We start from the raw sequence: 27,801 nt of genomic DNA, 5'->3' as shown, positions 1-27,801 counted from the left end.
ACTTTAAGGACACATTAGAAATGCTTTCCATGTGTTTTTCTGAAGTAGAACGTTTAAGTAACATAAAAGTTCTCTGCTCTCTGAAAGACTGATAGGACTAAACCATAATCTGAGTCCAGTGTAATTTGATGAGTAGAGTTTTTAAGTTACCTTTTCATGTTTTAAAACCTGGTTATTAGGGGCACCTGGGTGGCTCAGTCGTCAAGCGTCTGCCTTCGGCTCTGGGTGTGATCCCGGCGTTCCGGGATCGAGCCCCACATCAGGCTCCTCCGCTGGGAGCCTGCTTCTTCCTCTCCCACTCCCCCTGCTTGTGTTCCCTCTCTCGCTGGCTGTCTCTCTCTCTGTCAAATAAATAAATAAATAAAATCTTAAAAAAAAAAATGAAACCTGGTCATTAGCATCTTTAGGGCTTTCCCATTAGTTCTTGAGTCAGTTTGGGGAACTTACATTTTCCTAGGAAGCAAAGTGTTTGCAACAGCAAAGTGTTTTAAACAACTCTGAAGCAATTTTAATAAGAGCTTCTTCTACCAAAAATTAAAGTGCTGATTACAGGATATCTTCATTTCTTTATTAGAGTAGTGGTTTTCAAGTTACATCCAAGGAACATACTTCAGGGATTCTTTAGAATGTTAACAAATACTTAATCTAAATTTTATTAATTTTTCTTATTTACAAAACCAACAAATTCATATTAAAATGTGTCATTAACAAAATTCTGAAATTCTAGAGGCCAGCAGGGCAATCGTTTGTGCTGTACTTGAACTCCTTTTTATGTAGACCTTGGAATTAAGACTTTCCTGTGATTTCTGTTTCATGAAACTGTATCCTGAAACTTCCAAGCAAGTTGTTTAAAACAAAAATCACCATTTACACTTACTTACCTGTGTGTTAGGATTTTCTTCATGTCGTGAAACCAAAGAATAAAACAGAAGTAAATTAGTTTCTGGAGTTTTAATTGTCCTTCAAAGTCTGTTTTCAAATTTTTGTGCCAAATACCTTAATTCTTTGATAGATTTTGTGAGTTTTATACACCTATAATCACCACTGAGAGGATTTTCCCTTCTCTTCCTTCTGTCCCAAGCCCTGGCCCTGAGCACGGCACAATTCCATGCCTTCACATTCTTTTGTCTTTGCAGAGTATCTGATACAAGAAAGTGGCACAGACAGCTCAGCAATGTCTTGTTCCTCTGGGGAGAATAAGCCCAAGGGCCTGAGGATACCAGATGGCCTGGAAGGTGATAGGCAGCGGCAAAGTGGTGATGGGGCCATCAGCCGGCCATCCGGCCAGCATGAGGCTGGAAGGGGGTCCCAGAAGAAGCCTCAGGGCAAACGGAGAGATCAGACGACCTCTGAGGACCAGGATATGCAGGGCAAGCCAGGGTCCAGGAGCATGACTCTGTCCTCCAGGAGAAGCCCGCTTTATGGCAAGCAACAGGGGGAGAAGGGGAGTCCCAGTGGCAAGCTACGCAGGAATTCCAGCTCTACAGGAAGTCTCCAAGAACATGCCTCTGAATCTCCTACTGGGTCCCAAAGAATAAAATCCAGGATCTCCGGGCAGCAGCGACCCAGAAGTCTTGATTTTACCATTTCGAGAGAGAGAGAACTCCCCAATCCAGAAACTCTTCTGAGTCAAGAGAAAATGAGAAGTGATCATCCAGACTCAGCAGCCACCCCCAGTGAAGTGGCCACTCTGGATATAGGTGCTACTGTGGCTCCAGAGAAAGGCCCCAGGAATCCAGAACATTCCATGATCTTGAAGGGGGGAGTATTCAGGAACACACTTTCCAATGTATCGTCGTCTGGTCTCCAGACAACCTGGGAGCATCCAGAATCTACAGGACCTTCAAAGAAAAATGGAATTGAGGGTCAAGAACCCTCTGAGACCTTGAAGGAGGTGGCAGGCAGTGAGCTCCACCAGCCTTCAGGTCCAGAAGTCTCTCCTTCTTCAGGTAAGAAAGGACCCCAAAACTCAGAAAACCTGGCATCCTTAGGAATGGTGACCTGTGTAGGTCTTCCCTCACAAACCTTTTATCCCCACTGTATTTATGTCAACAGATCCCTGGGTGCCCCCTGGGATCTGAGGTAGGCTGTGAATCCTGAAAAAAATGTACGTATGCACATCTTCATAAAATGTTGCATAGAAGTTCAAGTTCTTAGACACTCTGAAATCCTTTAGAATTCCACAGAAGTCACAGACACCAGCGTGAGCATCTGGAAAAGACTGGGTAAAATACCTGCTTCTCACAATGACCCTATGGCAGTATGTCATGGGGCTGAGATTCTGCCATTCACCTTTCTGGGCAGGGAGGAAAGCTGTTGGCTAAAATCCTAAATCTCATCTACTAAGGAGGCAGAAATTGGGATTATGTTGGGTTGTGGATGACATAAATGCCAAAATAATGCTAACTGAAACAAGACAGAAGTTTGTCTCTCCTTCACATAAACAACACAGAGGGTCCAGAACAGATGTGGTACTCCATGGGCCAGGAACCAGGCTCCTGCTGTTTTTCTGCTCCACAAAGTTTGCTCTCAAACTCATGGTCTCAGGGGGTGGCATCCTCATTCCAAGCAGCACAATGGAAGGACAAAGGAGAAGAGTATTACTTAGGGAAAGTCTCCAGAAGTTTCTAGAATCTGTTCAGGATGCCTTCATTTATATCCCTTTGGCCAGAATGTAGTCAAGTAGCCACACCTAACTGCAAGAAATGGGGTTTTGGGGAGGGGGGCAGGGAAGCAGCCATCAATTGATGGGCAGCAATCAATTCTATCATTAGGGAAGGAGGGGAGCATTGTTACTAAAGGGGCCTCCCACAGTCTCACTTACAGATGTGATATGAATTCCTGGAACCTTGTGAGAGGTGGTGGGAGGGGACTAATGAATTGAGTGTGTTTCTGACTGTACCTCCTGTCATTCTGCTTTATGAGGTTGTGCTATGGTCTTGGGGCACACTAGTCATAGCTGTTTGTCATCATGGTGCATTATACCCTTCAGCCTTATAAAATCAAGTCTCTTTCCTTACTTCCATTTAATTCTTCCTGAACCTGGATGTGAGGAGAGGTCCCTTTAGTTCTTTCATTTAACACAGACTTCTCAAATCCTTATCATGTGCTAGGGACTCTGCTAGGGGTCAGACTATGAGTGAATTACTGTTCCCAGGGGGCTCCCACTCGAGTCATGAGCAGCCTGGGTGGTTTTAAGTGGCAGAGCAAACACTGGTCAGAACGTCTCACTGCCTTTATATCACCTGCTAGATCTGTATATGTGTGGGAGGAAGGCATAGAATTTATAACAAAAGGCTTTTCTTTAGGATAAATACCCAGGAATTCAAATCTCAGGACGGTCATGAGATCTAGCCCTTTGCCCTCACTTCCGCTGGGTGGTTTGCTGCCTTGCTGGAACGAAGTCAGGGGAGGACAAGTTAGAAGTGGCAACAGTCTAACCAGGAACTTGTGTGTACAAGGCATGGGCTCTCTCTCTCTCTCTCTGCTGCGCCTTGCAGCACCCCTTTGGGACATTTTGGGTTTGTCACTCAGGAAATTTTTCCACTGCCATGTCCCCAGGGAAGCCACAGGATGAGGCTGTGTATCCCCTTTGCCGTGCTCAGGAAGGAGACGATTCCTGCAGATACTCCGTTGCTTCTAGGGATCCCAAGACCTCAGGCATACGCAAACGCAGCAGCTTCCTGAGCCTGGCCTCACTCCAAGTAAATAACTCGGAAGACAACAAGCAGCACGAAGGCCTGCAGATAGCTAACTTGAGCCCCAAGTCCCTGCCACAGTGTGAGAGACACATGAAGCAGGTCCAGCTGCTCTTCTGTGAGGACCACAGGGAGCCTATCTGCCTCATCTGCAGGCTGACTCAGGAACATCAAGGCCACTGGGTACGCCCCATTGAGGAGGCTGCCCTGGAATACAAGGTAGGGCTTCTTGTGGGTGGGGTGGGGAGTCAGGGCTACTTTATTTCCCAACCCTGGGATGTTGGTGCATTAGTCAGCATTTTTGGGCTGTTAAGTGGCAAAAACACAATACAAACCAAACCAGCAAAGAGGGAATTTACTGGTTCATGCAGCTGAGATCCAAGGGCACTAGCTTCAGGTATGGCTGAATCCAGGTGCCCACATGTCATTAAGAATCTCTCTCTCACCACCTCTTGGATCTGCTTCCCTTGGTGTGATGGATTCATTTTCCCCCTTTCCTGGGCCCTCCCTGTGCTCTTGGCTGCAGCACCCTCAGCTTTACTCCCTAAAGCAGAGTTTTCCCTCTAGAGCTGGCACCAACTAAAGATAGCAGAGGCCAAGTTTAGGCTTCAACAAGTGCCCCTTTTCCAGGAGCAAATTCAAAAGCAGCTGGAACATCTGAAGGAGTTGAGAAAATCTGGGGAGGAGCAGAGATCTCAGGGGGATAAGAAGACTGCAAACTTCCTGGTAAGGCCAGGGGTGTTCTGTGGCCAATCCTTGCCTGAATTCACCCCTGAAAAAGGAGGGAGGGGAGTGAGCAGGGGTCCCCAAATTATGTTCAGTTCACAGGGAAGCAGAACTGATCACCTATTTAGAATTACCTGCTCTTGGGGGGCAGGGAGGTAATAGGAGCTTGTCCCTGGAGAGGGACACCCACTCCCAGCAGGGAGGGAAATCTCCAAGGAGCTGTGCTTTCTCATATTCACTACAAAATGGTCTAGAGAAATTAACACCAGTGGCTGTCACTGAGGGATGGGATTGAGGAAATGGGAAGAGAGACTTTTCTATTTTAAATACTCCTTTGTATCATTTTTATAATTGTCCATTTTGTTTTTTTTAAAACCGCATGGATTTTTAAAAATTCAAATGGTTAGACATTTTCTTTTCTTTTTTTTTTAAGATTTTATTTATTTACTTGACAGAGAGAGACAGCCAGCAAGGGAGGGAACACAAGCAGGGGGAGTGGGAGAGGAAGAAGCAGGCTCATAGCAGAGGAGCCTGATGTGGGACTCGATCCCATAACGGCAGGATCACACCCTGAGAGCGAAGGCAGACGCTTAACCGCTGTGCCACCCAGGCGCCCCCTCAAATGGTTAGACATTTTCTTTACAACTGTCATTTTGTGATGCCACAGATTTCAATAAATACACTTGTTGGCCTTCCTCTGTTGAACCTAGGACACATAAGTTGCTTCCATTCTCCCTGCAAGCAAATTCAACTACCCCAAAGAGCCTTAATTTGTCTGACCCATTTCTGTTGGCTGGATCCCATCTCCCAAACCACAATGGGAAACAGGCAAAGATAACAAAGGGCAGGAATGGGGGTGGGCATGGCATTGGCCTAGGTGTCTAATTTTTGGGAAACTCATGAAGTGTAGTAAAAGAAAACCCCTTTCTAGGGTGCCTGGGTGGCTCAGTCGGTTAAGAGTCTGACTTGATTTCAGCTCAGGTCATGATCTCAGGGTCGTGAGATCGAGCCCCTCTCTCCCTCTGCCCTTCCTTCCCCTGGTCACCTCACCACCTCCCCACTGACCAGCTCGCCTTCTCGCTCTCTCTTTCTAAAAAAGAAGAAAAGAAAACACCTTCCCTATAATACCAGGTGGCTTGGAACTTGTGGGTGAAGCAGAGGTCAGGGATGCTCCCCACCATGACGGTGAGGCAGAAGCCTGGGCCACATGGAAACTCAGGGAGACAAGAAGGTCTGTTCTTCCCTTAAAACACTCACAGTGACATGAGCCCCCATGGAAAGCCCCCATGGAAAGGTGATGCTGTTTTCAAGACTTCTACTCTTCCTCCTCTCAATAGTCAAAAATATATATAATTTTTTAATCATATGAAAGGGGGAGGGGAAACTTTTTTACAGCCCAATGCCAGCTAAAACAAGTATGGATGAACGGTTATGGGGTGCCTGGCTGGCTCGGGCAGAGAGTATAGGACTCTTGATCTCAGGGTTGTGAGTTGCAGCCCCTCTATGGGTGCAGAGATTACTTAAATAAATAAATAAAAACTTCTTAAAAACCTCAAAAAAGAAATTTTCCACTATACAAACACCAATAAATCAATGAACACCAACAGAGATCATCAACAAAAATTTTAGCAGAAGATCGTAAGAGAACAGGATATTGACATCCTCTCAAAGTACCACTCCTCCAATTACTTAATAATTATAAAGTAAATAATATGTACTTACACTGGAGAGATGAGGCAAACCCCTCCTCAACCAAGTGACTGACCTCTGTATCACAACAATGGTGATGGACAAACTGGACACTCTTTGCCTCCCCATGGGATGTGCTAGGGAGCCTAGAGCATTAAGAATATGGTATTCTTGTTTAAGATGCTTAATCTGAACTTAATCATAAGCAAAATTATCAGACAATTTTAGAATATAGGCCATTGAACATGACAACTGACCTGTCCTCTTTAAGGAAAAAAAAGCCAATGTTAGCACGCTCAACAACAAGGGGTGAGGAAACATTTTTGGTTCAAAAAGACTAGAGAGCTCAAAATGATGAGACTTCTTAAGTCCAGTCTTAGAAGATTCGAAAGGGGTTCTCCCTCCATGGAGGAAGAATGTTCCCTAGAGCCAGTTCACCTTTCCACAGAAACTCTCGCTAGAACATGGGCCAGGCGGCTGCCCTACATGCAGCGGTAGCAGAGGTCAAGCTCACTTACATTCACATAAACGGACTGACTGCCTTCATTCAGAGCCACGCTGAGGACCTTGCATGCCAGCACTCTGGTGGAGAGTAGAGAGAAGTCTCCTTCCTGGACACTGTGGTGGTCATAACCTTGTCCATTTACAACCCCAGGCATATATCATCCTCACACTGGCTTTCAAGGAAGGAAAAAGATGATAGCAGATATGTCAGGGTCCTGTGGCCGCCGTAACAGAGTAGCACAGACTGAGTGGCTTAAACCACAGAAATGTATTCCCTCACAGTTCTGTAGGCCAGAAGTCCGCCGTCAAGGTGTCGGCAGAACCGGTTCCTTCTGAGGGCCGTGAAGGACAGACATCTGCCAGGCCGCTCCCCTCAGCTGGTAGAGGTCATCTTTTCCTTGTGTTTCTTCACATGGTGTTCTCCCTGTGTCTGTGTTCCAACTTCCCCACGCCAGTGGCCCACTCCGGTATGACCTCATCTTAACTAATTACATCGGCAATGATGCTATTTCCAAATAAGATCATATTCTTTAGGTACCAGAGGTTAGGACTTTAACATAAATTTTGGAGGGGATACAAATCAACCCAGAATACTAGATTTTAGGGCATTTTACAAGAGCCGGCCCCTGCCACCCTCAGTCTGTTCTGGAAGGTTCTGGCCCATTTTGTCTCCTTCTCTAAAATCCAGTCCTCCAAGAAGCTGAGGGATCCAGCCTCTTATCCACCTCCAGGAGGTGGGCTTCTAGGGATTCCCTGGGCACACACCTCCAACACACTGCACAGACCCCTACACCTTTCTGTTCCCCAGAAACAAATTGAAACCCAGAAGCAGACACTCCGGCACCAGTTGGAGCAGCTGTACCATCTTCTGGAGCAGCAAGAGAAGCTCTTTGTGGCCTCACTAGAGGATCTGAGCCAGACCATTGGCCAGGTTGGGGAAAAATATAACACCCATGTGTCCAGAGACATTGCCCTTCTTGACAAGCTGATTGGGGAGTTGGAAGCCAAGCAGTGCCAGCCGGAATGGGAGCTTATGAAGGTAAGTGTGGCTGGGCCTGGCTTTCCCCTTCCCACTGTGCCCAGAAGGATGACATGGGCTTTCAGCACTGCCATTAGCTCTGCCCAAGTCAGTACAAGACAAAGGTCTTGTGCCCAGACCCCTTTGATGAGCCCTCAGGAGCCCAGGGTGGCCCAGCTTACAAGGGATCCCCTGCCATCCCAGAAGAGAAAAGCAGGGTTTGGGTGCAGTTCTGTTGCAAGCCCGACCAGGCTACCACTCGGGTAATAAAAATTAGAATGGGGGAGAGGTACCCCAGTTTTGCTGACACCCCAGGGCTGTGAGCCCAAGAGGAAAGACCAGGAGTCAGTGCAGCCCCTAGGAGACTGGTAATGGAGAGCTTCCCTCTTTTCTCTCCTAGGACATCGGAGTCACCCTGCACAGGTACCGAGAGGTCCCCTCGTGTTCCCTTGGGTATCCTGCAGGAAGCAGTGGGGGAGGCATCCCTAGGAGGGAGATGCTCCCAGCCCCGAGTCTATGACTCCTCCTGGGCTCCTCCCATCTCCTGCAGCTTCCTAAGGCCTTTCTGGATTTGTGTAGGAAAAATGGGAGTGTGATCAGGAGAGAGAGCATGGGCTGAAGACTGAAAAGAACACAGCCTATCGTGCTAATGATGGTTCCTAAGATTGCAATTTGCCTCATGCAAACTGTTCCTGCGGAAGTGCCTCCCTCCACAAGTGCTTATGGTCTCAGGGAGGGAAGCACTTTCTAGGAGTGGTGATGCTAAGCCCAAACAGGGGAAGGAAGGGGAGGGAAGAGAGGAGGCTGGACATTATAATTACTCCAGTAGCTTTACAAAATCCTGACATCCAGGCCCTGGCACACAAATTAAATTCCAATCTTCAAGAGCATGATCCTAGCATAATTTTTTTCCTTTTTTTGGTGATAAAATACATATAAAATGAAACTTACCACTCTAACCATTTTTAAATGTGCAGTTCTGTGGCATTAAGTACATTCATATTATTGTTCAACCAACGCCACCATCGTCTGCAGCACTTTTTCATTCTCCCAAATGGAAACTCCATACTATTAAAACCTAACTCCCTATTGCCCCCTCCCCCAGCCCCTGGCAACCACCATTCTACATTCCATCTTCATGAATTTCACTACTCTGTTTCATATGAGTGGAATCATACAGTATTTGTGCTTTTGCGTCTGGCTTATTTCACTTAGCATAACGTCTTCAAGGTTCATCCACATCGCAGAATGTGTCAGAATTTCACTCCTTTGTAAGGCTGAGTAATATTCCACTGTATGCATAGACCACAAATTGTTTATCCTTTCATCCACCAATGGACACTTGGGTTGTTTCCACCTTTTGGGTATTGTGAATGCTGCTGCTATGAATATTGCTGTACATATATCTGTTTGAGTCTCTGCTTTCTATTCTTTTGGGCATATACCAAGATGTGGAACTGATGTGTCATATGGTAGTTCTATGTTTAGTTTTTCGAGGAATCACTATACTATTTCCCACAGTGTCAGTACCATTTTACTTTCCTACCACCAATGCACAAGGGTCCCTATTTTTCCACATCCTTGCTAACACCTGTCATTTTGATTTTTTTCAAAATAATAATAACCATCCTAATGAGTCATATCTCATTGTTTTTTTCTTATTTATTATCATTTTTATTTCAACAGAAAAGGACAAAAGTAGTATAAATAATTTGACATAGGTAATTCTGGGTTGAGCATTTCAATATCAGCACCATTTTAAGGCCATTATAAAAACTCACTATGGTTTTGAGATCAGTGGTTTTTAAAACTCCCTAGGTGATGCCAATCTGTGGCCAAAGCTGAGAAAGAGTATTTAAAACTCGGAGTCCAGGGAAGACTTTCTTTGCCAAGCCCAAGTGGGCTGCGTGTCCCCCGTGGACGCTGTACCTTACTTCCACCTCATGGGGACTTGGGCTACTCCCATGCACCAGCCCTCTCTGGCCAAGTCTTTTGTCTCTAGGGTCAAGATAGCGACTGTTCCTAAGCCCTGGGGCATTCCTTCAGATGTGGAAAAAAAGATCCATGTGATCTACCAGAAATCAGAGTTTGTGGAGAAGCGCATGAAGTCCTTCTTGGGTAGGTGGGCTTGGGGGAAAGGGGAGGCACCTGCTCACGTCCTCCTTGATGTCCATGTAGCCCAGACCCCTCTGGCATCCCTCCTCCATCTCCCATGGCCTTTCTGACGCTGCCTTCAGCCTCTTCCTGATCTGTCCCTAGCTGGGGAACTTAACTCAAGCTCTCTTTCTTCTTTTAGAAAAGCTGCGTTCAGAAACGGACAGCTTCAATGGTGAGTATGGTAATGGCAGAACGTACTTGTCAGGGGTTACTGTGATATCCCCTATGCTATTGATTTCTGGGCATTATTTAGAAGAGAGAAAAACACGTGTAACAAAGGCAGAAGAAAGCCTTCATAGGCTCTGTGCTGGATTTGTTGGCTGGGTCAGCTCATCAGACCACAGTCTTTAAGGCAGGCCCCAGGGTCTAGGAGTAATGGGGCTAACCCAAGCAGAGGAAGCAAGGTCCGGAGCCAGGGCAGGGGTCCTTGTCTTTCCTTGTTGTGGTGACCAGGGTACATTTAGCCTCTCTGAATTTGGATACTCAGGTTTTTTGCCCCCATCTTCTTTTTCTCTGTAGTTCCAGAACTGATTTGCGCTCAGGCATATGCCGGTAAGTGCCCAGACTAAGGCAAGTGGACTTCACCTGCTGGGTCCCTGTGCTGACCTCCAGTGCGTTCCACAAGACTGCTCCTACCCATGTTTCCTGGAGGTGGGGAGAACCCTGTAGGTCCACTTCCCATGGACCCTGAGCTAGTTATTCTAATTCTTTCTGCAGTTGATGTGACTCTGGATGCAGAAACTGCCCACCCCAACCTCATCTTCTCTAATAACCTGAAGAGCGTGAGACTTGGAGACAAGTGTAATCGTCTGCCTGACAATCCAGAAAGATTTGATAGTTGCACCATCACCCTAGGCCTTCAAAGCTTTCTCTCTGGCCGCCATTACTGGGAAGTGGAGGTGGGAAAAAAGACAGGGTGGATCCTGGGCATCTGCAAGGCATCTGCGAGCAGGAAAGGGAGCATGACTCTGTCACCCGACAATGGCTACTGGGTAGTGATGATGATGAAGCGGAATGAGTACCAGGTGTCCACCATTCCCCCAACACGCTTGCAGATAAGGGAACCCCCCAGACGTGTGGGCATCTTCCTGGACTACCAGGCTGGAGACATTTCCTTTTACAATGTAACATACAAATCTCTCATCTACACATTCACCAGCTTCTCTTCTTCTGGGCCCCTTAAGCCTATGTTCAGCCCTGGAACACATGATGGAGGGAAGAACATGGATCCTCTGACCATCTGTCCAGTGGGTGACCAGGGATCTCACTGAATGCCCAACACTTTGCATCCCTCTTCTGGCTCCCAACCTTGTATCTTGAATCTGTACACTCAACTGTCATTACTGTATGCCTACTGGGTTCCAGCTGCGGTGGGTAATATAACAAATAAGAGAAGAGTACCTGTGCCCAAAGAGTCTATGGAATGGTAGCAGAAATAAGCTGTGTACACAAATATTGGTAAACTAAGGGTGAAGAGAACACATGCACTGATGACACCTCAGAGGAAGAAGTACATGGCTGTTGCTTAATAAATCCTTGTATGAATTGCACCTAAGATGCCCCCAAGGCAGAGATCTCACCCTCGTCTTCCCTCAGAATTCTACGGCAAGGATGTGTCCCCTCATTCTATCCTCCTCTTTCTTGAAGACTTGGAAAGCTGAGAAATAGAACAAGCAGACTGGGTTGTTATATTTTTGTACCTGGATTAATGAATTATGGATCTTAAGAGTATTGGCTAAGTCTCATAAATAAATAAGTTAGAAAACTTGGTCATAATTGCACTCAGTTTGCACTCAATTTGTCGTCATTTAGTCAATCATTGTGAGATCCCATTTCCCTACTGAATACCATGAAAAAGATGGAGCTGTATAGTGGGAAAACATTTGACACATATTCCAAGTGTCAGATTTTTTTAAAAGTCTGTCCTGATCTGTATCTGAAAATCTGTTCTAGTTCACAGATATCCCCTCTATCATCCTGCATTTAAAGAGATGTAAAGAGGGGCGCCTGGGTGGCACAGCGGTTAATCGTCTGCCTTCGGCTCAGGGCGTGATCCCGACGTTACGGGATCGAGTCCCACATCAGGCTCCCCCGCTATGAGCCTGCTTCTTCCTCTCCCACTCCCCCTGCTTCTTCCCTCTCTCGCTGGCTGTCTCTCTCTCTGTCGAATAAATAAATAAAATCTTAAAAAAAAATAAAGAGATGTAAAGAGAAAGGATGTAAAGGGAAAAAAAGACTCAAATGAAGATTAGACTCCAAACCCCTCGCACTCCAACTCATCTTTCCATCCTCACACTAGAGCCTAGACTAGACTCGGCTTCTCTGCGATTGTGGCCCTGGTTTCTCCATGGAGCTTTGTTCTATGCACATAATCCATTCTCTGACAGAGTTCATGTGCTCTATTTGCTTAGCCGTTCCCAATTCTCCCTTGCTATAACCTGTCCATGAATAGCTTCCTGTATTCCACCATCTCCCCATACACATATTTTTTTCTTCTGTTACTCCTAAAATGGCTCCAGAATGTGAACTATGTGATAACACTTGCTACAGTTGGCCATACAATCCTCCAGAAAGATTAAATGATGTTTCATGCCCAAAGCAATGTTTCTCCTTTAAAATTTTTTGCTCATTCAATAGAGATATAATGGGGTTTTACCTATGTTTTAATTTATTTCATTATCTGTTAGTAAGGCTGTGAATTTTCCAGGTGGACTTCTACCTTTTGTTTCATTCTACAGAAACAGCACAGCTTCTCTGACTACTTGCTATGTGGAATCTAGATATTGAACTTAGTTGTTTCTAGTATTTCTTCAAAAATATTTTATTATTTTTTTAAATTTTATTTAGTTGTCAGAGAGAGAGTACAAGCAGGGGGAGCAGCAGGCAGAGGGAGAAGCAGGCTTCCCACTGAGCAAGGACCCTGATTCAGGACTCAATTCCAGGACCCTGAGATCATGACCTAAGCCAAAGGCAGACACTTAACTCATCGAGCCACCCAGGCGTCTCTCAAAAATATTTTAGATACTAAACACTTGTATTTGTACGATGAAAAATTTCCCTGTCTGGTGTTTTTTTTTTAATTGAGATATAATTCACAAAACATAAAATTCACCCTTTTAAAGTATATAGGTAAGTGGGTTTTAGTATATTCACAATGTGTACAAACACCACCACTAAATCCAGAACATTTTCATCACCCCCAAAACAAGCCCTGCATCCATTGGCAGTCACTTGCCACTCTCCCTTTCCCCCACCCCCTGGCAACTACTACCCTACTTTTTGTCTCTATGGATTTGCCTATTCTGAACATTTCATGCAAGCAGAATCATACAGTATGTGGTCTTCTATGACTGACTTCTTTCACTTGGCAAAATGTTTTCGAGGTCCATTCACGTTGCAGCATGTATTAGTACTCATTCATTTTTTTATAGCTGAATAATAATCCGTTATATGGATATACTAAATGTTGTTTAGCCACTCATCAGGTTTTTTTTTAAGATTTATTTTTGCGAGAGAGAGCGCGCGCGCGCACAGGCGCGCGCGTGCATGGGGGGCGGGTACAGAGGGAGAAGCAGCCTCCCTACGGAGCAGGGAGCCTGATGCCAGGACTCGATCCCAGGACCCTGAGATCATGATCTGAGCTGAAGGCAGATGCTTTAACGGACTGAGTCACCCAGGTGCCCCGACATTAAATTAATGGTCTTTTGTGTTCTTTTATTGGCTATTAAATTCCATTTTTTTGTATATAAGGACACGAGTCTTTCTTTCTTTCCAGAAGAATAGACAATTTTTGCTAGCACCATCTATTTTACACTAAGTTGAAATGCTATCCTTTCATACAGGTCCACGTACATTCAGATCAACTTCGGCACTTACTATTCTTTTCTACTGTTCTATTTACTTCCAGTTTAAACCGTACTGCTTTGATTGAAGGAGTTTTTGTTATTGTTTGCTTTGTTTTGGTTTTTGATGTCTGGAAAAGCAAGTATCCTTTGTTTTTAGAAAAACTTTTGGTAACATATAGTTTTGACACAAGTCTGTAACATATTTTAAACCATGGCTATATGAGTCACCTATAGTTAGCGTTAAGGAAAAAACATCCATTTATGTTTTTACTTTGGTCATCCAGCTGGAAGCTGGCGTCACATACAGGAATAAAGCAATCCCTGCCCCGGGGTTGTCACAACCCTGATCAGTGCCTCACTGGGGAATGAACCGAGTACGGGAACAACGCAGGGAGAAAGGGCGGTTAGGACTCCCTGAGAGGCTGAGGACGGAAACGACGGCGACTGCAGAAGGATCACTAGGATTTCTAAGAAAACAAGATGGCCCGTTCAGACCCCAAGCTAGAAGAGGGCAAGCGGGGAAGGGGAGGGTCGCTCGGTTCTGACCTATGGGCCGCCCCTACCGGAAAAGACAGCTGTGACAGGACCCAGAACCAGGCATAGACCTTGACCCGCCACCCACTCACCGCCTCAGCGGTCCTTCGACGCACCCTGGATGCTGCAGCGGAAACAGCCGCAGATTCTCGCAGGTCTTCCTGTCCTAGAGGCAGCCCACTACCGGTCGAGCCCCAGGCGGGAGGTGGGGGGGTGGGGGTGGAGACTGTCCTGCCCCAACCGCCTCGCCGGTCGGCCTCCCATTGCCTGTTTGGAGCCGAACTACATTTCCCAGAAGGCCATGGAGCCACACCCCCAGTACCTGGAGAGGAGCCAGCCCGTCGCGGAGGGTTGGAGCCAGCGTCCTGCTTTCCGTCTCCCAGACCGAGCCACAGAAACAGCGGTTGCCGCCAGCCCGTTCTCCCTCTGGCGCTGAGAGCTTTGCATGTCGTCCGCGAGCATCGCCTTCTCAAGCGCAGCCCGCCCGCTCCGAGCGGGGAGACCAGGCTTCCGCACCGGAAACGAGACACCGGTTGTGACGTAACGGCTGCCAAGGCTCCCAGCCTCCCAGAAGGCACCGTGTCCCGGCGGTCCTCCCCAACTGACGGCGCCTCACGCCAATAGTCGCCGGCGGCCTGTGAGGACACTCCGAAGGGCGAGGGGAGGGCTCGGCCTCTCGCGCCTGGTTTCCCGGTCTCTCTGCGCCGGGGTCTCTGGGCCGTCCCCTGCAAGCGCCCAGGGGCGACAGAGCCCCTGAGAGGTGAGGGGCTCCGCGAGGGCGGGAACCAGGCTGAGGTGGCCTCTGGGGAGCTAGAGCTTGGTCCGTTGCTGGGGAAGCCTGGCCGGCTAGGGAGCCAGGAACGTACCCCGGGCAATGTCGCCGCCTGGGCTTTGTGATAAAGGTACCCTTGGCTGGTGGGAGAGGCTCCAGAATGGGCCTGGCCAGCTGGGCCCTATTGGGATGTCCCTCGCCGCTCTCAACAGGGCTCTCACGGCGGAAAGGAGTCAGCAGGCCCTGTATGGACTTCTCGTGCGGCCTTGCGTTTGCTCCTTGAGCCATCAATTGCCCTCCGAAGGGCATCCGAGGGACCCGCGGTCCAAGGTGCGCACTACGGCTTCATTCAATGGCCAGGCCAACTTCTAAGCAGCTGCCCTCGGTATTGGACCTCAGGTTTCCTATCTTCTAGCCCGTTGTTCTTTCTGCCAGCAGGAGTTAAACCGCTCTTCCCAGTGGAGTTTGCACTTCATATTTCTCAGCAGGATGACCCCTGGGGTTTGGACATCCTTCGGCTTTCGTTCTCAGAGCGTCCTCTCAGGCCTTGCTATGAGTGTCTAGTCCAGGGGCCTTCCGTTTCAGTTAGGAGTTCCTCACCCCAGCTTCTTTCTTTCCTTCCGCTTTAAATTTCATGTGGCCTCCCTATCCAGGCCGTGTATTGGACCTGGTTTTGTGGGTAAACCATGGTTTCTCTCGTCTGCAGCTCGGCTCTCTGACAGATTTCCTTCAGTAAGAGGTGACTCCTGAAGCTCTGCAAAACGAGTGTGGTGTGTGATTGCAAGGCGCGATGGCTGCAAAAGTGGTTCCAATGCCCCTAAAGCCAAAGCGGTCCTTTATACTGAGAGTTCCTCCAGACTCCAAGCTGGGCCAAGACCTACTTCGAGATGCTACTAGTGGGCCCAAGACCATCCACCAGCTGGTTCTGGAGCACTTCCTCACCTTCTTGCCCAAGCCAAGCCTGGTCCAGCCCAATCAGAAAGTCAAGGAGACCTTGGTTATTATGAAGGATGTGAGCTCAAACTTTCAGAACAGACGTAAGAAGCACATGCTGTTTCACTAGCAGAGAAGGGAATGGTACTAGGGGCTGAAATAGGTTTTTATGTTAGTAAGAATTCAAATTAGGATGGTGGGTATTGAAAAAAGTTGATTCTAATAACTCAACATGTTGGGGAGAGGGAGTATTTTTTCTCAAGCTGGAGTTCGAGTGGATTGCTGGGTGTGTGTAAACCCAGAGAGTAAACGTAGTGTCAGTTTTACCCAAACATTGGGAGGGTGTATATCATTTTAGGATAAAGAAATGTGGATGAATTGTTGAATTGACTGCAGTTTATGTGGAATTTTGGAAATTTTGTGCTTGTTGTGGGCATCTTCAGACATTACGCTCCTCCAGCCTTCCCTTTAGTAGTAATGGGAATTTTAAAAGTTCTTAAGAGAATCATTCTTTTCATAATGAGGAGACCCTATATAGGTTCAAGACCCTGTGGTTTATAGCTTGAACTCTTCCTGGGCTCACAGAAGCAGAAAAAGCCATAAGTTGCCTTCGGAAGGAGTGAGGACAGTGTGGCCTTAAGGTGTGGTTAGGGTTCCCATATTAGAATCACTGATTTTTCCATTAACTACAGCTTCCTCTTTACCCAGTGCAACCTCATCCCATGGTGAAGCTTCTGCCCAGAGAAGGAATCCAGCAGAAACAGGACACAGTGTCTCTGTATTTGAAAACTGAGCCTGAGGTGGGTTTGGTTTTCCCGTTCACTGTTTTGAGTACATCATCTTCTCTGCTCTTTCAGCGCTCCCTGCTCAGCCAGCCCATGTATAAAAACACACTCTGGGAGTCAGTAAGGAGAGTGGGCTCGTTTTTCACTTCCTCCTTGGATATTTCTCTTCTGCTTGTCCTTTGGCTCCTCTCTCAGCCTGGCCATCTGGTCCATGCTGCATCTGCGTGGAATTTATAGACCCCTTTGACCTTCCCTTCCCTGATCGTTGGGTTTCAGTCTTTTTTGCCAACAGAGTTGTCAAAGAACCAAAGAACCTCTGTTATTAAGAGGAAGGGGGCCTATTGCTCTTTCAGGAACTGGTGGTCCTTGAGGATTTGAATGTATTTCACTCCCAAGAAGAATGTGTGAGCCTGGATGCTACTCAACAGCCCACCTCAGAGAAGGAAGACAATGTTGGGGAGATGATGTTACTGGGTAAGAAATCTTGTGTGTTCATATTGAATGTTATGGAAGAAGCACGTTCTTCTATTTTGTCATATATTTTTTTAAGATTCTATTTATTTGACAGAGAGACAGCCAGCGAGAGAGGGAACACAAGCAGGGGGAGTGGGCAAAGCAGGCTCCCAGCGGAGCAGGGAGCCCGATACGGGGCACGATCCCAGGACCCTAGGATCACGCCCTGAGCCGAAGGCAGATGCTTAACAACTGAGCCACCCAGGCGCCCCTGTCAGACTTTTTAAGGACCTGATGAACACTAGCTAAGTACATGGTCACACATGTTTAATTTTTGTTCTATGCCTTGTGGCAGAGCCTGTACCAGCTGTGGTGGCCATTTTTCCTATATCTTTAGGGCAGCAAGGGTGGAGGAGACTTGTCTTGGTAAGCAAGACCTGCAGCTGATGTACTGACATCAGATATTCAAACAGATAGAAAATCAGGCAAATTGTTTCTGAGTCCATTTTCTGGATTCAGCGCTAGTCCCCCAACAGGTGTATTTTTTTTTTTTTTAAGATTTTATTTATTTATTCGACAGAGATAGAGACAGCCAGCGAGAGAGGGAACACAAGCAGGGGGAGTGGGAGAGGAAGAAGCAGGCTCATAGTGGAAGAGCCTGATGTGGGGCTCGATCCTAGACCGCCGGGATCACGCCCTGAGCCGAAGGCAGACACTTAACCGCTGTGCCACCCAGGCGCCCCCCAACAGGTGTATTTTAAATTAGTGTTTTCATTGGACCCATGACTCTTTTAAGTCTTTTTTTTTTTTAAGATTTTGTTTATTTATTTGACAGAGATAGAGACAGCCAGCGAGAGAGGGAACACAAGCAGGGGGAGTGGGAGAGGAAGAAGCAGGCTCATAGCAGAGGAGCCTGATGTGGGGCTCGATCCCATAACGCCGGGATCATGCCCTGAGCCGAAGGCAGACGCTTAACCGCTGTGCCACCCAGGCGCCCCTAAGTCTTTTTTTTTTTTCTTAATGTCCAGTAGTTATGAAGTCTACTAGTATGAATGAAAATATATCCAACTATTGATGGGAATAATATCTGGCACTTATTAAGCACCCATGTGCCATTATTGTATGAGGCACTAGTTCAAGTGCTTTGCATGCATTTATTATCACATACATTTCTCACAAAGGTAGAGTATAAGAATTAACTACTATTTTACAAATGACGGAACTGAAGCAGAAAAATGTTAAGAAATTGCTAAAGGTTGGGCAACCCTCTTGGGTCCTCTCCCTCTTCAGGAGCTTCATACTATTGCTCAATAAACTTTGCTTTCCTTCCCACCAAAAAAAAAAAAAAAGAAAGAAAGAAAGAAAACCAGAAAAGAAATTGGTAAAGGTCACACAGCAGTAGGTAGCAAAGCAGGGATTTGGACTCAGGGATTCAAACATCAGAGCTTACAGTCTTAGCCCAGAATTATACTGCCTTCTTCCTGCATTTCTCAAAAAATTTTCATTGAATTTTCTATATGGTTGGTGAATGGGGCCTTCTTCATTTGTGCTTATTTCCCAGTAATGGTTAAAAAAGAAATGAGAATACTATGTATGAACTCATCTGGCAGCAGCAAGCTGCTGAGAGATGATTCAGCCTTTCTCTACAAATATACTGCTAGCCTAGAGTCAGGAGCCCTCAAAAATCATTTTGCTGAGTACCTAATATTTTTTACTTTGCCTTCAGGGCTGTTTGCTTCTGAGGCTGAAGTGGAGCAGAAGGTGGGTTTTGTGAGTTGCCTGGGGTAACAAAAATCAAATCCACGACTGTTGAACTCTGTAGTTGTCTTACACTGTGTGGTGAGTGTAGTGTGGTACAAAGAGAGCCTGCTTCATTTCCCACAAGTTATTCTATGTAATATTTTTTTTAAGATTTTATATATTATATATATGTATATATATGTGTGTGTGTATGGATTGATTGATTGATTGATTGTAAACTCTGTTCCCAACGTGGGGCTCCAGCTTACAACTTGAGAACAAGCATGCTCTACCAACTGAGCCAGCCAGGCAATTCTAATGTTTTCTTATTTTAGAGATAAGCATAAACAGATCAGATTTATTACGCTGAGTTTTTCTCAGTCTTGGGTAAAACTAGCATTTATTTTAGGTGACTGGTTGGTGGGTATGTGCCAGTTCCAGGAACACTTTGATCATGGACTTTGAGGCTCTCAGGCCCAATCCTCACCCATACCCCAAAGCTGATGATTTAAACCAACATTTAATAAATGCTACTTGCTTTGTCCTTAGGCAGAGCTGGATTCTGGAGTTGATTATCAGTGGGTTAAAATGATACATAGTGCTCCATTCCTGCCCTCTAAAGCTTCCAATTTGTTTTTAAAAGATAAGTCATTCACATAAAAAGATAACCATTATGAAACCATTATAGCTATAAAGAGCTATCACAAGGTCAAGATAGGATATGGGCCCAGGAGCAGAGTTTGGAAGAAGATAGATTCGATTGTAGATGAGATTGAATCCATGATAGGAAATAAGGTGAGATTATTCTTTGGGCACTTGAACATTAGGAATTGGAGGTCACATGTAAAGATGTAGAGATTTGGGAGTCATCAGTATATAGCTGACATTCGAAATAGTAACATTAAGTAGTTTGGAAAGGAAAAATGTAAGGGAATGACACCTTGTGGGGATAGGAATCACAGGAGAATCCTTGGCAGAGGAGGACAGAATGTGTGTCTCAGTTCAAATGAATCACATAAAACAACTGAAAATATAGAACACTTAAATTTTCAAAGAGATAGTTCCTATGTTCATATCTGCCCTCTACTGTGGTAAGAGAATATAAGCCTTTTCAAGATTGATGCAGATTAACTATATATTATACAACAAAGACTCAGTAGATTCCAAAAAGTAGAAATAACACAATAGGATTTATCACAGTGCAGTACAACTAGAAAGTAATACTGAAACTGGGAAAAAAGTTCACTGAGAAATGCTTAAACTATTAAGTAAACTTGGGTTACAGAGGAAATACAAATTAACATTACACAATTTTTCTAGGAGCGCCTGGGTGGCTCAGTCAGTTAAGAGTCTGCCTTCAGCTCAGGTTATGATCCCAGGGTCCTGGGATTGAGCCCCTGTCAGGTTCCCTGCTCAGCAGGGAACCTGCTTCTCCCTCTCCCTCTCCCCCTGCTTGTGCTTGCTTGCTCTCCCTCCCTTCCCCCGCCCCTGTCAAATAAATAAATAAAATCTTTAAAGAAAAATAAATTTTAAAAAATTACATAATTTTCCTAGAATATACCATGTTTCAGAATCTGTAGCATAACCTAAAGTGGTACTCAAAGAAAATTTATGCCTTAAAAACACATATTAATTTAGAAAAATGAAAGCAATTAAGCCTCTGGCTCAAAGTTAGGGAAAAAAATAAAATAAAGGAAAACAGGAAGAAAGTATTAGTAGATACAAAATTAGAAATCAGTAAGTTAGGGGCACCTGGGTGGCTCAGTCGTTAAGTGTCTACCTTCAGCTCAGGGCGTGATCCTGGCGTTCTGGGATCGAGCCCCACGTGAGGCTCCTCCGCTGGGAGCCTGCTTCTTCCTCTCCCACTCCCCCTGCTTGTGTTCCCTCTCTCGCTGGCTGTCTCTCTCTCTGTCAAATAAATAAATAAAATCTTTAAAAAAAAAAATGAGTAAGTTAGAAATAGAGGAACTAATAAGTAGAAAGATTTAAACAGAAATAGATAAATCAATTTCCAAAGAGGAAATTGGAATTGTCAAAAAAAAAAAAAAAAAAAAAAACCTAGCCCCCCACAAAGGGAAAGGACCAGACTCAGTTTCACAGAAAATTCTTACAAATCTTTAAAAATTAGACCATTGAAATGCGATGAAAACTTTCAGTTAAAAGAATAAGAAAAACTTCCAATTCTTTTCATGAAATTAGTGTAACAAAGATACCACAACCTGATTAAGAAAACAGTCATGATCAAGTAAGATTTATTCCAAAAATGCAAAGATGATTTAATAATAAAAAGTCTATTAATATAATCTATTTTATAATAACAAGGAGAAAAATCTTATCGTTTTCACAGTTACTGAAAAGATATTTGACAAAGTACAAACTCCTTCAGAAGAACACAACAAAATAGTAACTAATGGATACTTCATTAATGGAACAGATGCAGTCTGCATCTGTTTAATGGGGAACACTGGAAGGCATTCCCTCTAAAATTAGAACTACAACAATGAAGCCCACTATCACTACTACTATTCAATATTGTGTTTTAGGTATTAGCTAGGGCAGTTAAATGAGAAAGAAATTAGATGTGTAAGAATTTAAGAAACAGATAAACCATCTATTACATGTGATATAATTGTGTAACTGGAAAACCCTAAAAAGTATCTGAAAATTATAAATAATAAGAGCATTCAGTAAGGCAATGGGGTGAAAAATTATTTTATGGAAATCATTAGCTTTCTTACATGCAAACAGTCACTTAGAAGTTATAGGAACAAAAAAGATTAAACACCTAGAAATAAACTTAAGAAATATGCAGATATTGGGGCGCCTGGGTGGCACAGCAGTTAAGCGTCTGCCTTCGGCTCAGGGCGTGATCCCGGCATTGTGGGATCGAGCCCCACATCAGGCTCTTCCGCTATGAGCCTGCTTCTTCCTCTCCCACTCCCCCTGCTTGTGTTCCTTCTCTCGCTGGCTGTCTCTATCTCTGTCAAATAAGTAAATAAAATCTTTAAAAAAAAAAAAAAGAAATATGCAGATATTATGAGAAAAACTTCAAAACACTTTTTCTAAAGGACACAGAAGTAGATTTGAAAGAATGGGAAGAAATACCATGTTTACTAGGAAAATTTAACATTAAAACGTCAGTTCTCCCCAGGTTGGTTTATGAAGAGAATGTAATCCCTTTAAAAATACCAGTAGGATTTTTTTCCCCCTGGAACTAGACAATCTGATCTCTAATACAATTGGAGAAATAAATACAAAAATGAAAAATAAATACGAGTCACCAGGAAAATTGAAAAGAAGAGCAGTGGAGAGGAAGGAGCTTATAAAGGTGTTGGGACCACTCAGCCATTTGGCAAATCATACCCTACTTTGCACACCAAGAAAAAGCCGTAACAGATTCACTTAGGAATACAAATGACCCATAAACACATGAAGAGATGTCCAGCCCTACTCATAATTAGAAATGCAGAGTAAACTTCTACCAAGTTACCATCTTTTTTCATCTATCAGATTTCTAGAAATCAGAAACTTAACACATTGGTAGTGAGGTTGTTGGGAGACAGGTATAATACTGGTGGACGTGCAGAATGGTACACTCCCTATATATGGGAGTCCAATTACCAATATTAAAGATGCATTTACCTTTGATCCAGCAGTCCCAATTCTGAGAATCTAACCTTCAGTTAATAGCACACATTCAAAATAATATGCAATTACGGTTGTCCATTGTAGTATTGTTTGTGGAATCAAGGTTGAAGACAATCCAAGTGTCTCTGCAGGGGACTGGCTGAATAAGCTGTGTCTACACAGCACACCATGGTAAGCGCCATGCACTTGAATATAATGATCAAAATAAAGCATTAGCAGACATATACATAGTATATTACCCTTTATGTAATAAGAGGGGAGAAAGAAGATCTATCTAGAGAAACAATGGAAGAATAAAAAGAAACTAATAAAAACTGGTACCTATCTGGGTGATGAGTAGAATGGATAGGGAGAGGGACTGGAGTAAGACTTTTTAGCAGATACCTTTTCATATTTAGATTTTTGAACCATATGAATCATATTTAGCTACTAAAAATTTTTACATTAAAAATTAGTACACTGGGGCTCCTGGGTGGCTCAGTCAGTTGAGCGTCCAACTCTTGATTTCAGCTCAGGTCATGATCTCAGGGCTGTGAGATGAAGCCCCATGCTGGGCTCCACGCTAGGCAGGGAGCCTGCTTGGGATTCTCCCTCTCCCTCTGCACTTTCCCCTCCTGGGCCCCCCCACCCTCCACCCCGCCCATGCTCTCTCGCACGCGTGCGCGCTCTCTCTCTCAAATGAATAAAATCTGCGGGAAAAAAGAACAAAATAGGGAAACCTGCTGTCATTATTAATATCATTAACTGGATAAAGCAAAGAGATAAGCGGCTAGGAAGAATAAATATTGGGGCACCTGAGTGGCACAGTTGGGTTAAGCATCTGCCTTCAGCTCATGTCATAATCCCAGGGTCCTGGGATCGAGCCCCATGAGCAGGGAGCCTACTTCTCCCTCTCCTCCACGCTTGTGCTCTCTCTCATTATCGCTGTTTCTCTGTCTCAAATTAAAAAATAAAATCCTTAAAAAAAGAATAAGAAGAATAAATACTGAGAAGGGAGGGAACCAAAATATGGTTTGGACTTAGAAAAATCTAAAAGGATCAACAAAAACATCTTTAATAGTTTTAAAGTAGGTGGATAGGGAATGTATAACAATAGCATTCTTAACGCAGAATGATGGAAGGTGTCATTCAGAATGGCTATAAAAGAGTAAACCACAGGGGCGCCTGGGTGGCTCAGTCATTAGGCATCTGCCTTCGGCTCAGGTCATGATCCCGGGGTCCTAAGATCCAGCCCTGCGTCGGGCTCCCTGCTCAGTAGGAAGCCTGCTTCTCCCTCTCTAGATCCCCCTGCTTGTGTTCCTTCTCTTGCTGTCTCTCTCTGTCAAATAAATAAATAAAATCTTTAAAAAAAATAAAATAGTAAACCACAGATGTTTTATCAGTAAATATAGAAGATTCTTATAAATTGGAGAAACAAGTCTAAATGCAAAAACTAAAATCATGTAAAGATATTGGTGCCCTTCAAATTTATTTATACTGTAAATACAGTAAGAGTCAAACTTTTAAAAAGGATATTCTGGCTGATTTTTACCAATATTACACATGTTACAAACAAATGCAGTGTGATACTAAGCTCCAAATGTATTAAAAGTTAAGTGTAAATATAAGTCACAAAGGAATGGCCAGAAAATAGAAAATTTATCAGATTTTAATACTTTTTTATGGTTTTAAGTTGTGGAGTTACAGAGAAAGACTTCAGTTAAATATTTACATCAGTAGTGATTGACACAGAGATTAAGATTTGCAGTATATAAAATTTATTTAAATTTATAAAAGTCTCAGCCCAATAAATTGCTAGTTTGTAATAACGAAGTACAAAAAAAGCTACAATGAGAAACCGTTTTATACCCATTAAGTGTTTTTAAGTTCAGTCTAATGCTGGCAAGATTAGGTAAAATTGATACCCACATGTTGATGACAGTATTAAAAGTTGGTAAGCTTCTTTTGAAAGAAGTGTGGCAATCTGTTAAGAGCTGTGATAAATATTGCCGTTTGCTTTGACCCAGCATTTCATTATCTAAGGGAGTGAATGAAAAAGAAAACACCTTTCGGTATGAAACTGCAAATTCCAGCAAAGACACATATTCCAGGCTGTGGTCAGCCACATACCGAAGTGGTTGATTTAACCCTTTATTTTCAGCAAGTTGCCCAGAGTTTTGGGAGTCCCTTGTCACCACCCCCCTTTTCACGGCATACTTTTTTACTTTGTTATCTAGTCTTTATAATCTGTTATTTTACAGACTTCTTTTGGAGGTATAAATACAGAAAAGTCTACAAATCATAAGTGTTCACCTCCGATTTTCACAAAAATGTACACATTTTGCCTAACCACCAAACTCCTAGCACCCCAGAAGTCCCTTTTGTGCCCATTGCCCAATTACTACTCCCCTTCCTCCCCTACAAAGACCACATTGATTTCTACCATACTTTAGTTTTATTACTTGTGGTAATCACCGTAATGCCCAAATAATCACCCACTGAGTGAGTGTGATATGCCTTCATTATTTTTGGTCATTTGAATTGTTCCCAGTTTTTCACTATAGAGGATATTACAGTATTATCTAATCCTATAATACCATAATAGTTAATGTAGTGAAAACGTAGAAATAACTCATCTTACTGTTCACTTACTAGCCTCTTAAAGAGCTTGAGTGGTACCCTTTAGTATTTATGTCCTTCATCTCTTGGTCCTTAGCTCACCGCTCTACACAGAATATAATAAGATCAGTATGCACTTGTTGAGTAATTAGTGCCTATTTAGAAGCAAACATGAAATCTTTCAGTACAGTCCCAATCATTTCATTAAAAAAAAAAAAAGGACTGTGTGCTCACATTGCATAGAAAGATTAATCAGTCATATATTCTACAGTAAGAGTGGAAAAGGAGTGTTGATAATGATTATCTGCTAGTCCTCAGATTTCTGACACTCAAGATTATTGTTTGATGAGAAATCTAACTTGTTTTGTCCTTCCTGGTGTCATATCCCTCAAAAGTTACTAAATTCTCTTTGTTTCCATAGTCAATGACATGAATCCTGAGAGTGACGATCTTCAGAAGGAAACTGTAGAGAATGATGATCATAGAGAAAAGACTTCAGATTGTGATGAAGTGGATTGTTCTGTGGTCTCTGAGGAATCTCCATATTGCCATAAAGACAGACTAAATACATCTATTCCCAAGCAAAGGAAAATGAGAAATCTTCTAGTTACAATTGAAAATGATACTCCACTAGAGGAACTCTCAAAATATGTGGATATCAATGTGATTGCACTTACCCGAAATCGGAGAACAAGAAGATGGTACACTTGTCCACTGTGTGGGAAACAGTTTAATGAAAGTTCTTACCTTATTTCCCACCAGAGGACTCACACTGGAGAAAAACCCTATGACTGTAGTCACTGTGGGAAAAGCTTCAATCATAAAACAAACCTTAATAAACATGAGCGAATCCATACAGGAGAGAAACCTTATTCGTGTTCTCAGTGTGGCAAAAACTTTCGTCAAAACTCTCATCGGAGTCGCCATGAAGGAATCCATATAAGGGAGAAGATATTTAAGTGTCCAGAATGTGGGAAAACCTTCCCAGAGAACAAAGACTTTGTGCTTCATCTGCAGAGTCATGAGGCTGAAAGGCCATATAGTTGCAAAAAATGTGGGAGAAGATTTGGTCGGCTGTCCAACTGCACCCGGCATGAAAAAACCCATTCGGCATGTAAGACCCGAAAGCAGAAATGGGATCAAGAGAGGTCTGATGATCCTGCCTCAACCTGAAATGTTTCGTAAGGAGTTCTGAACTCCCAGGCTGTCTGAAAAGATACAGATATGTGAAAACCTCATTATAGCCAAAATTGGATAAATACCCATCTTGGCTAAAACCTCAAGTTTTTAGAAAATTCCCAGGGAAGAAAACACCGTCAAGGGCTATACCTCAGTTAGCATCCACAGTTTTTGGATTAAGGAGCTTTCTTTTGTGAATTTACACAACAATGTATAGGCCACAGATCCCTTTCCCAAAATGGCTTTGAATGTGACTCTGGAGGCCACTCACCTGCAAGGAGGTGTACAGTGACTCAGTGTACGGAAAGGAATCCATTTTCCCCCACATAGGAATTCACACTTGAGAAAAAAATAATAATGCAAAGGTCCTTATCTGGAACTGTGTTCCCCTGAAAGAACCAAACTACTGATTTGTTAAGCCAATAGCTTCTATTAGCAATTCACATAACCTTCTAAGAATACCCTGTTAAAGCTTGAGTGTTGCAAGGGATTGTTTACTTTGGAATATAGGAAAATACAGCAATTGAATGTCAAATGCTTACTCTGTCATTTTTATGTGATCTAAATAATTGATCTCGATAACGTTTGCATTTTGTAGTGAAAAGTGACTTTTATGGGCCTACTTTTCACAGCGTACTTTTAGTGTCTCCTGTTCTTACTGTATTTTGTCTAGCGCTTGCTCAGACAGCTCACTCATGCCTTTACATTGCCAGAAGAAGTTTGGATCGCTCAGGCCCAGCCCCGTTACTGGAAAAGCTCTTCAGAATCTTGTCCCTCTGATGAGCCAAGAAGAAAACCTGCCTACAAAGGAAATCCAAGAGCCTGAAGAGGAAGAGGAAGACATTGGCTTAGACCCATGACTGGTCAATAACCTTACCATGTGCTTAAGTCCCCTCCAAGCAGTCATCAGACCCTTGGCAATGGGTGGTCACTACCTCACAAGTAGTGTTTTATTTTTAGCAGTTGTCTCCAGTGGCTAGCTCACATTGCCCCTCAAGGAGACAAGATTCCAGTGTCTTCATTGTAGTGGATATTTGTTCTCTTTCGCCTGATACCCAGACTTTCCTGACTTGTCTGCCCAGAGGCAAGGCCAGCGGTGCCTTCACGGGACCGATCCTGTGGTGTGTTATTTTAAAGATTCTTGATCAGTTTTTGCTTCTCTTTTAGGTTTCCTAAGGTTTTACATTGGTATTTTGATTGAAATAGGTTAATCCTATAAACTGTTTGGGAAAACTTGTTAGCTTTATAAATTTTGTTTCCCATCCAGAAACATGCCTTTCCATTTACTAAAGTATTATATTCCTGAGTAAATTTTTCTAATTTTCTTCATGTAAGTTCTGTATAATTTTGTTATTGTAAATGGCTTTTTCATTGTATTTTTCTAGTTGATTATTGTTCTTACGTAGGAGTTATTTTTAATTATATATTTGTGAAACTAGCCACCTCATTGAATGTTGTTAATTTTCAGTAGTTTCTCAGTTTCTAAATTTGTGGTTCAAAATTATACCACCCACAAATAATA

General features: G+C 43.8%; 2 protein-coding genes and 1 long non-coding RNA gene across 3 annotated transcripts in view; 2 read left to right on the top strand and 1 right to left on the bottom strand.

Annotated features, from left to right (window-relative positions):
* Nucleotides 1–11,567, top strand: part of MEFV (MEFV innate immunity regulator, pyrin) — a 13,041-nt gene extending 1,474 nt beyond the window's left edge. Inside the window, exons 2-10 of the mRNA XM_026491079.4 lie at nt 1,137–1,949; nt 3,562–3,917; nt 4,329–4,424; nt 7,426–7,656; nt 8,036–8,058; nt 9,638–9,753; nt 9,932–9,964; nt 10,312–10,344; nt 10,510–11,567. Coding sequence (XP_026346864.3) covers nt 1,137–1,949; nt 3,562–3,917; nt 4,329–4,424; nt 7,426–7,656; nt 8,036–8,058; nt 9,638–9,753; nt 9,932–9,964; nt 10,312–10,344; nt 10,510–11,063 — 2,255 coding nt within the window. The 3' untranslated portion in view covers nt 11,064–11,567. The remainder of the gene's footprint in view (nt 1–1,136; nt 1,950–3,561; nt 3,918–4,328; nt 4,425–7,425; nt 7,657–8,035; nt 8,059–9,637; nt 9,754–9,931; nt 9,965–10,311; nt 10,345–10,509) is intronic.
* On the bottom strand, nt 547–14,700 carry LOC130544334 (uncharacterized). Its single transcript, XR_008960546.1, has 2 exons — nt 14,264–14,700; nt 547–1,841 (listed from the first exon to the last, which is right to left on the bottom strand). It is a non-coding gene; the product is annotated as an uncharacterized LOC130544334 (long non-coding RNA).
* On the top strand, nt 14,559–27,801 carry ZNF200 (zinc finger protein 200). The gene is made up of 5 exons (XM_048224912.2): nt 14,559–14,931; nt 15,650–15,980; nt 16,585–16,676; nt 17,015–17,135; nt 25,522–27,801. Exons 2-5 carry the CDS (start codon nt 15,734–15,736, stop codon nt 26,271–26,273), a joined length of 1,212 nt encoding a protein of 403 aa, XP_048080869.1. The 5' UTR covers nt 14,559–14,931; nt 15,650–15,733; the 3' UTR covers nt 26,274–27,801.

This window comes from Ursus arctos, unplaced genomic scaffold (assembly GCF_023065955.2).
Source record: "Ursus arctos isolate Adak ecotype North America unplaced genomic scaffold, UrsArc2.0 scaffold_2, whole genome shotgun sequence".
Classification (NCBI taxonomy): domain Eukaryota; kingdom Metazoa; phylum Chordata; class Mammalia; order Carnivora; family Ursidae; genus Ursus; species Ursus arctos.
This window is presented reverse-complemented; position numbering and strand designations above follow the sequence as displayed.

Bases quoted from the DNA above. Each gene is read 5' to 3' on its own strand.
- ZNF200 (XM_048224912.2), top strand. From the start codon at position 15,734: ATGGCTGCAAAAGTGGTTCCAATGCCCCTAAAGCCAAAGCGGTCCTTT. The intron at 15,981-16,584 runs GTAAGAAGCACA...CTCTTTACCCAG, and splicing joins CTCAAACTTTCAGAACAGAC to TGCAACCTCATCCCATGGTG. The intron at 17,136-25,521 runs GTAAGAAATCTT...TTGTTTCCATAG, and splicing joins TGGGGAGATGATGTTACTGG to TCAATGACATGAATCCTGAG.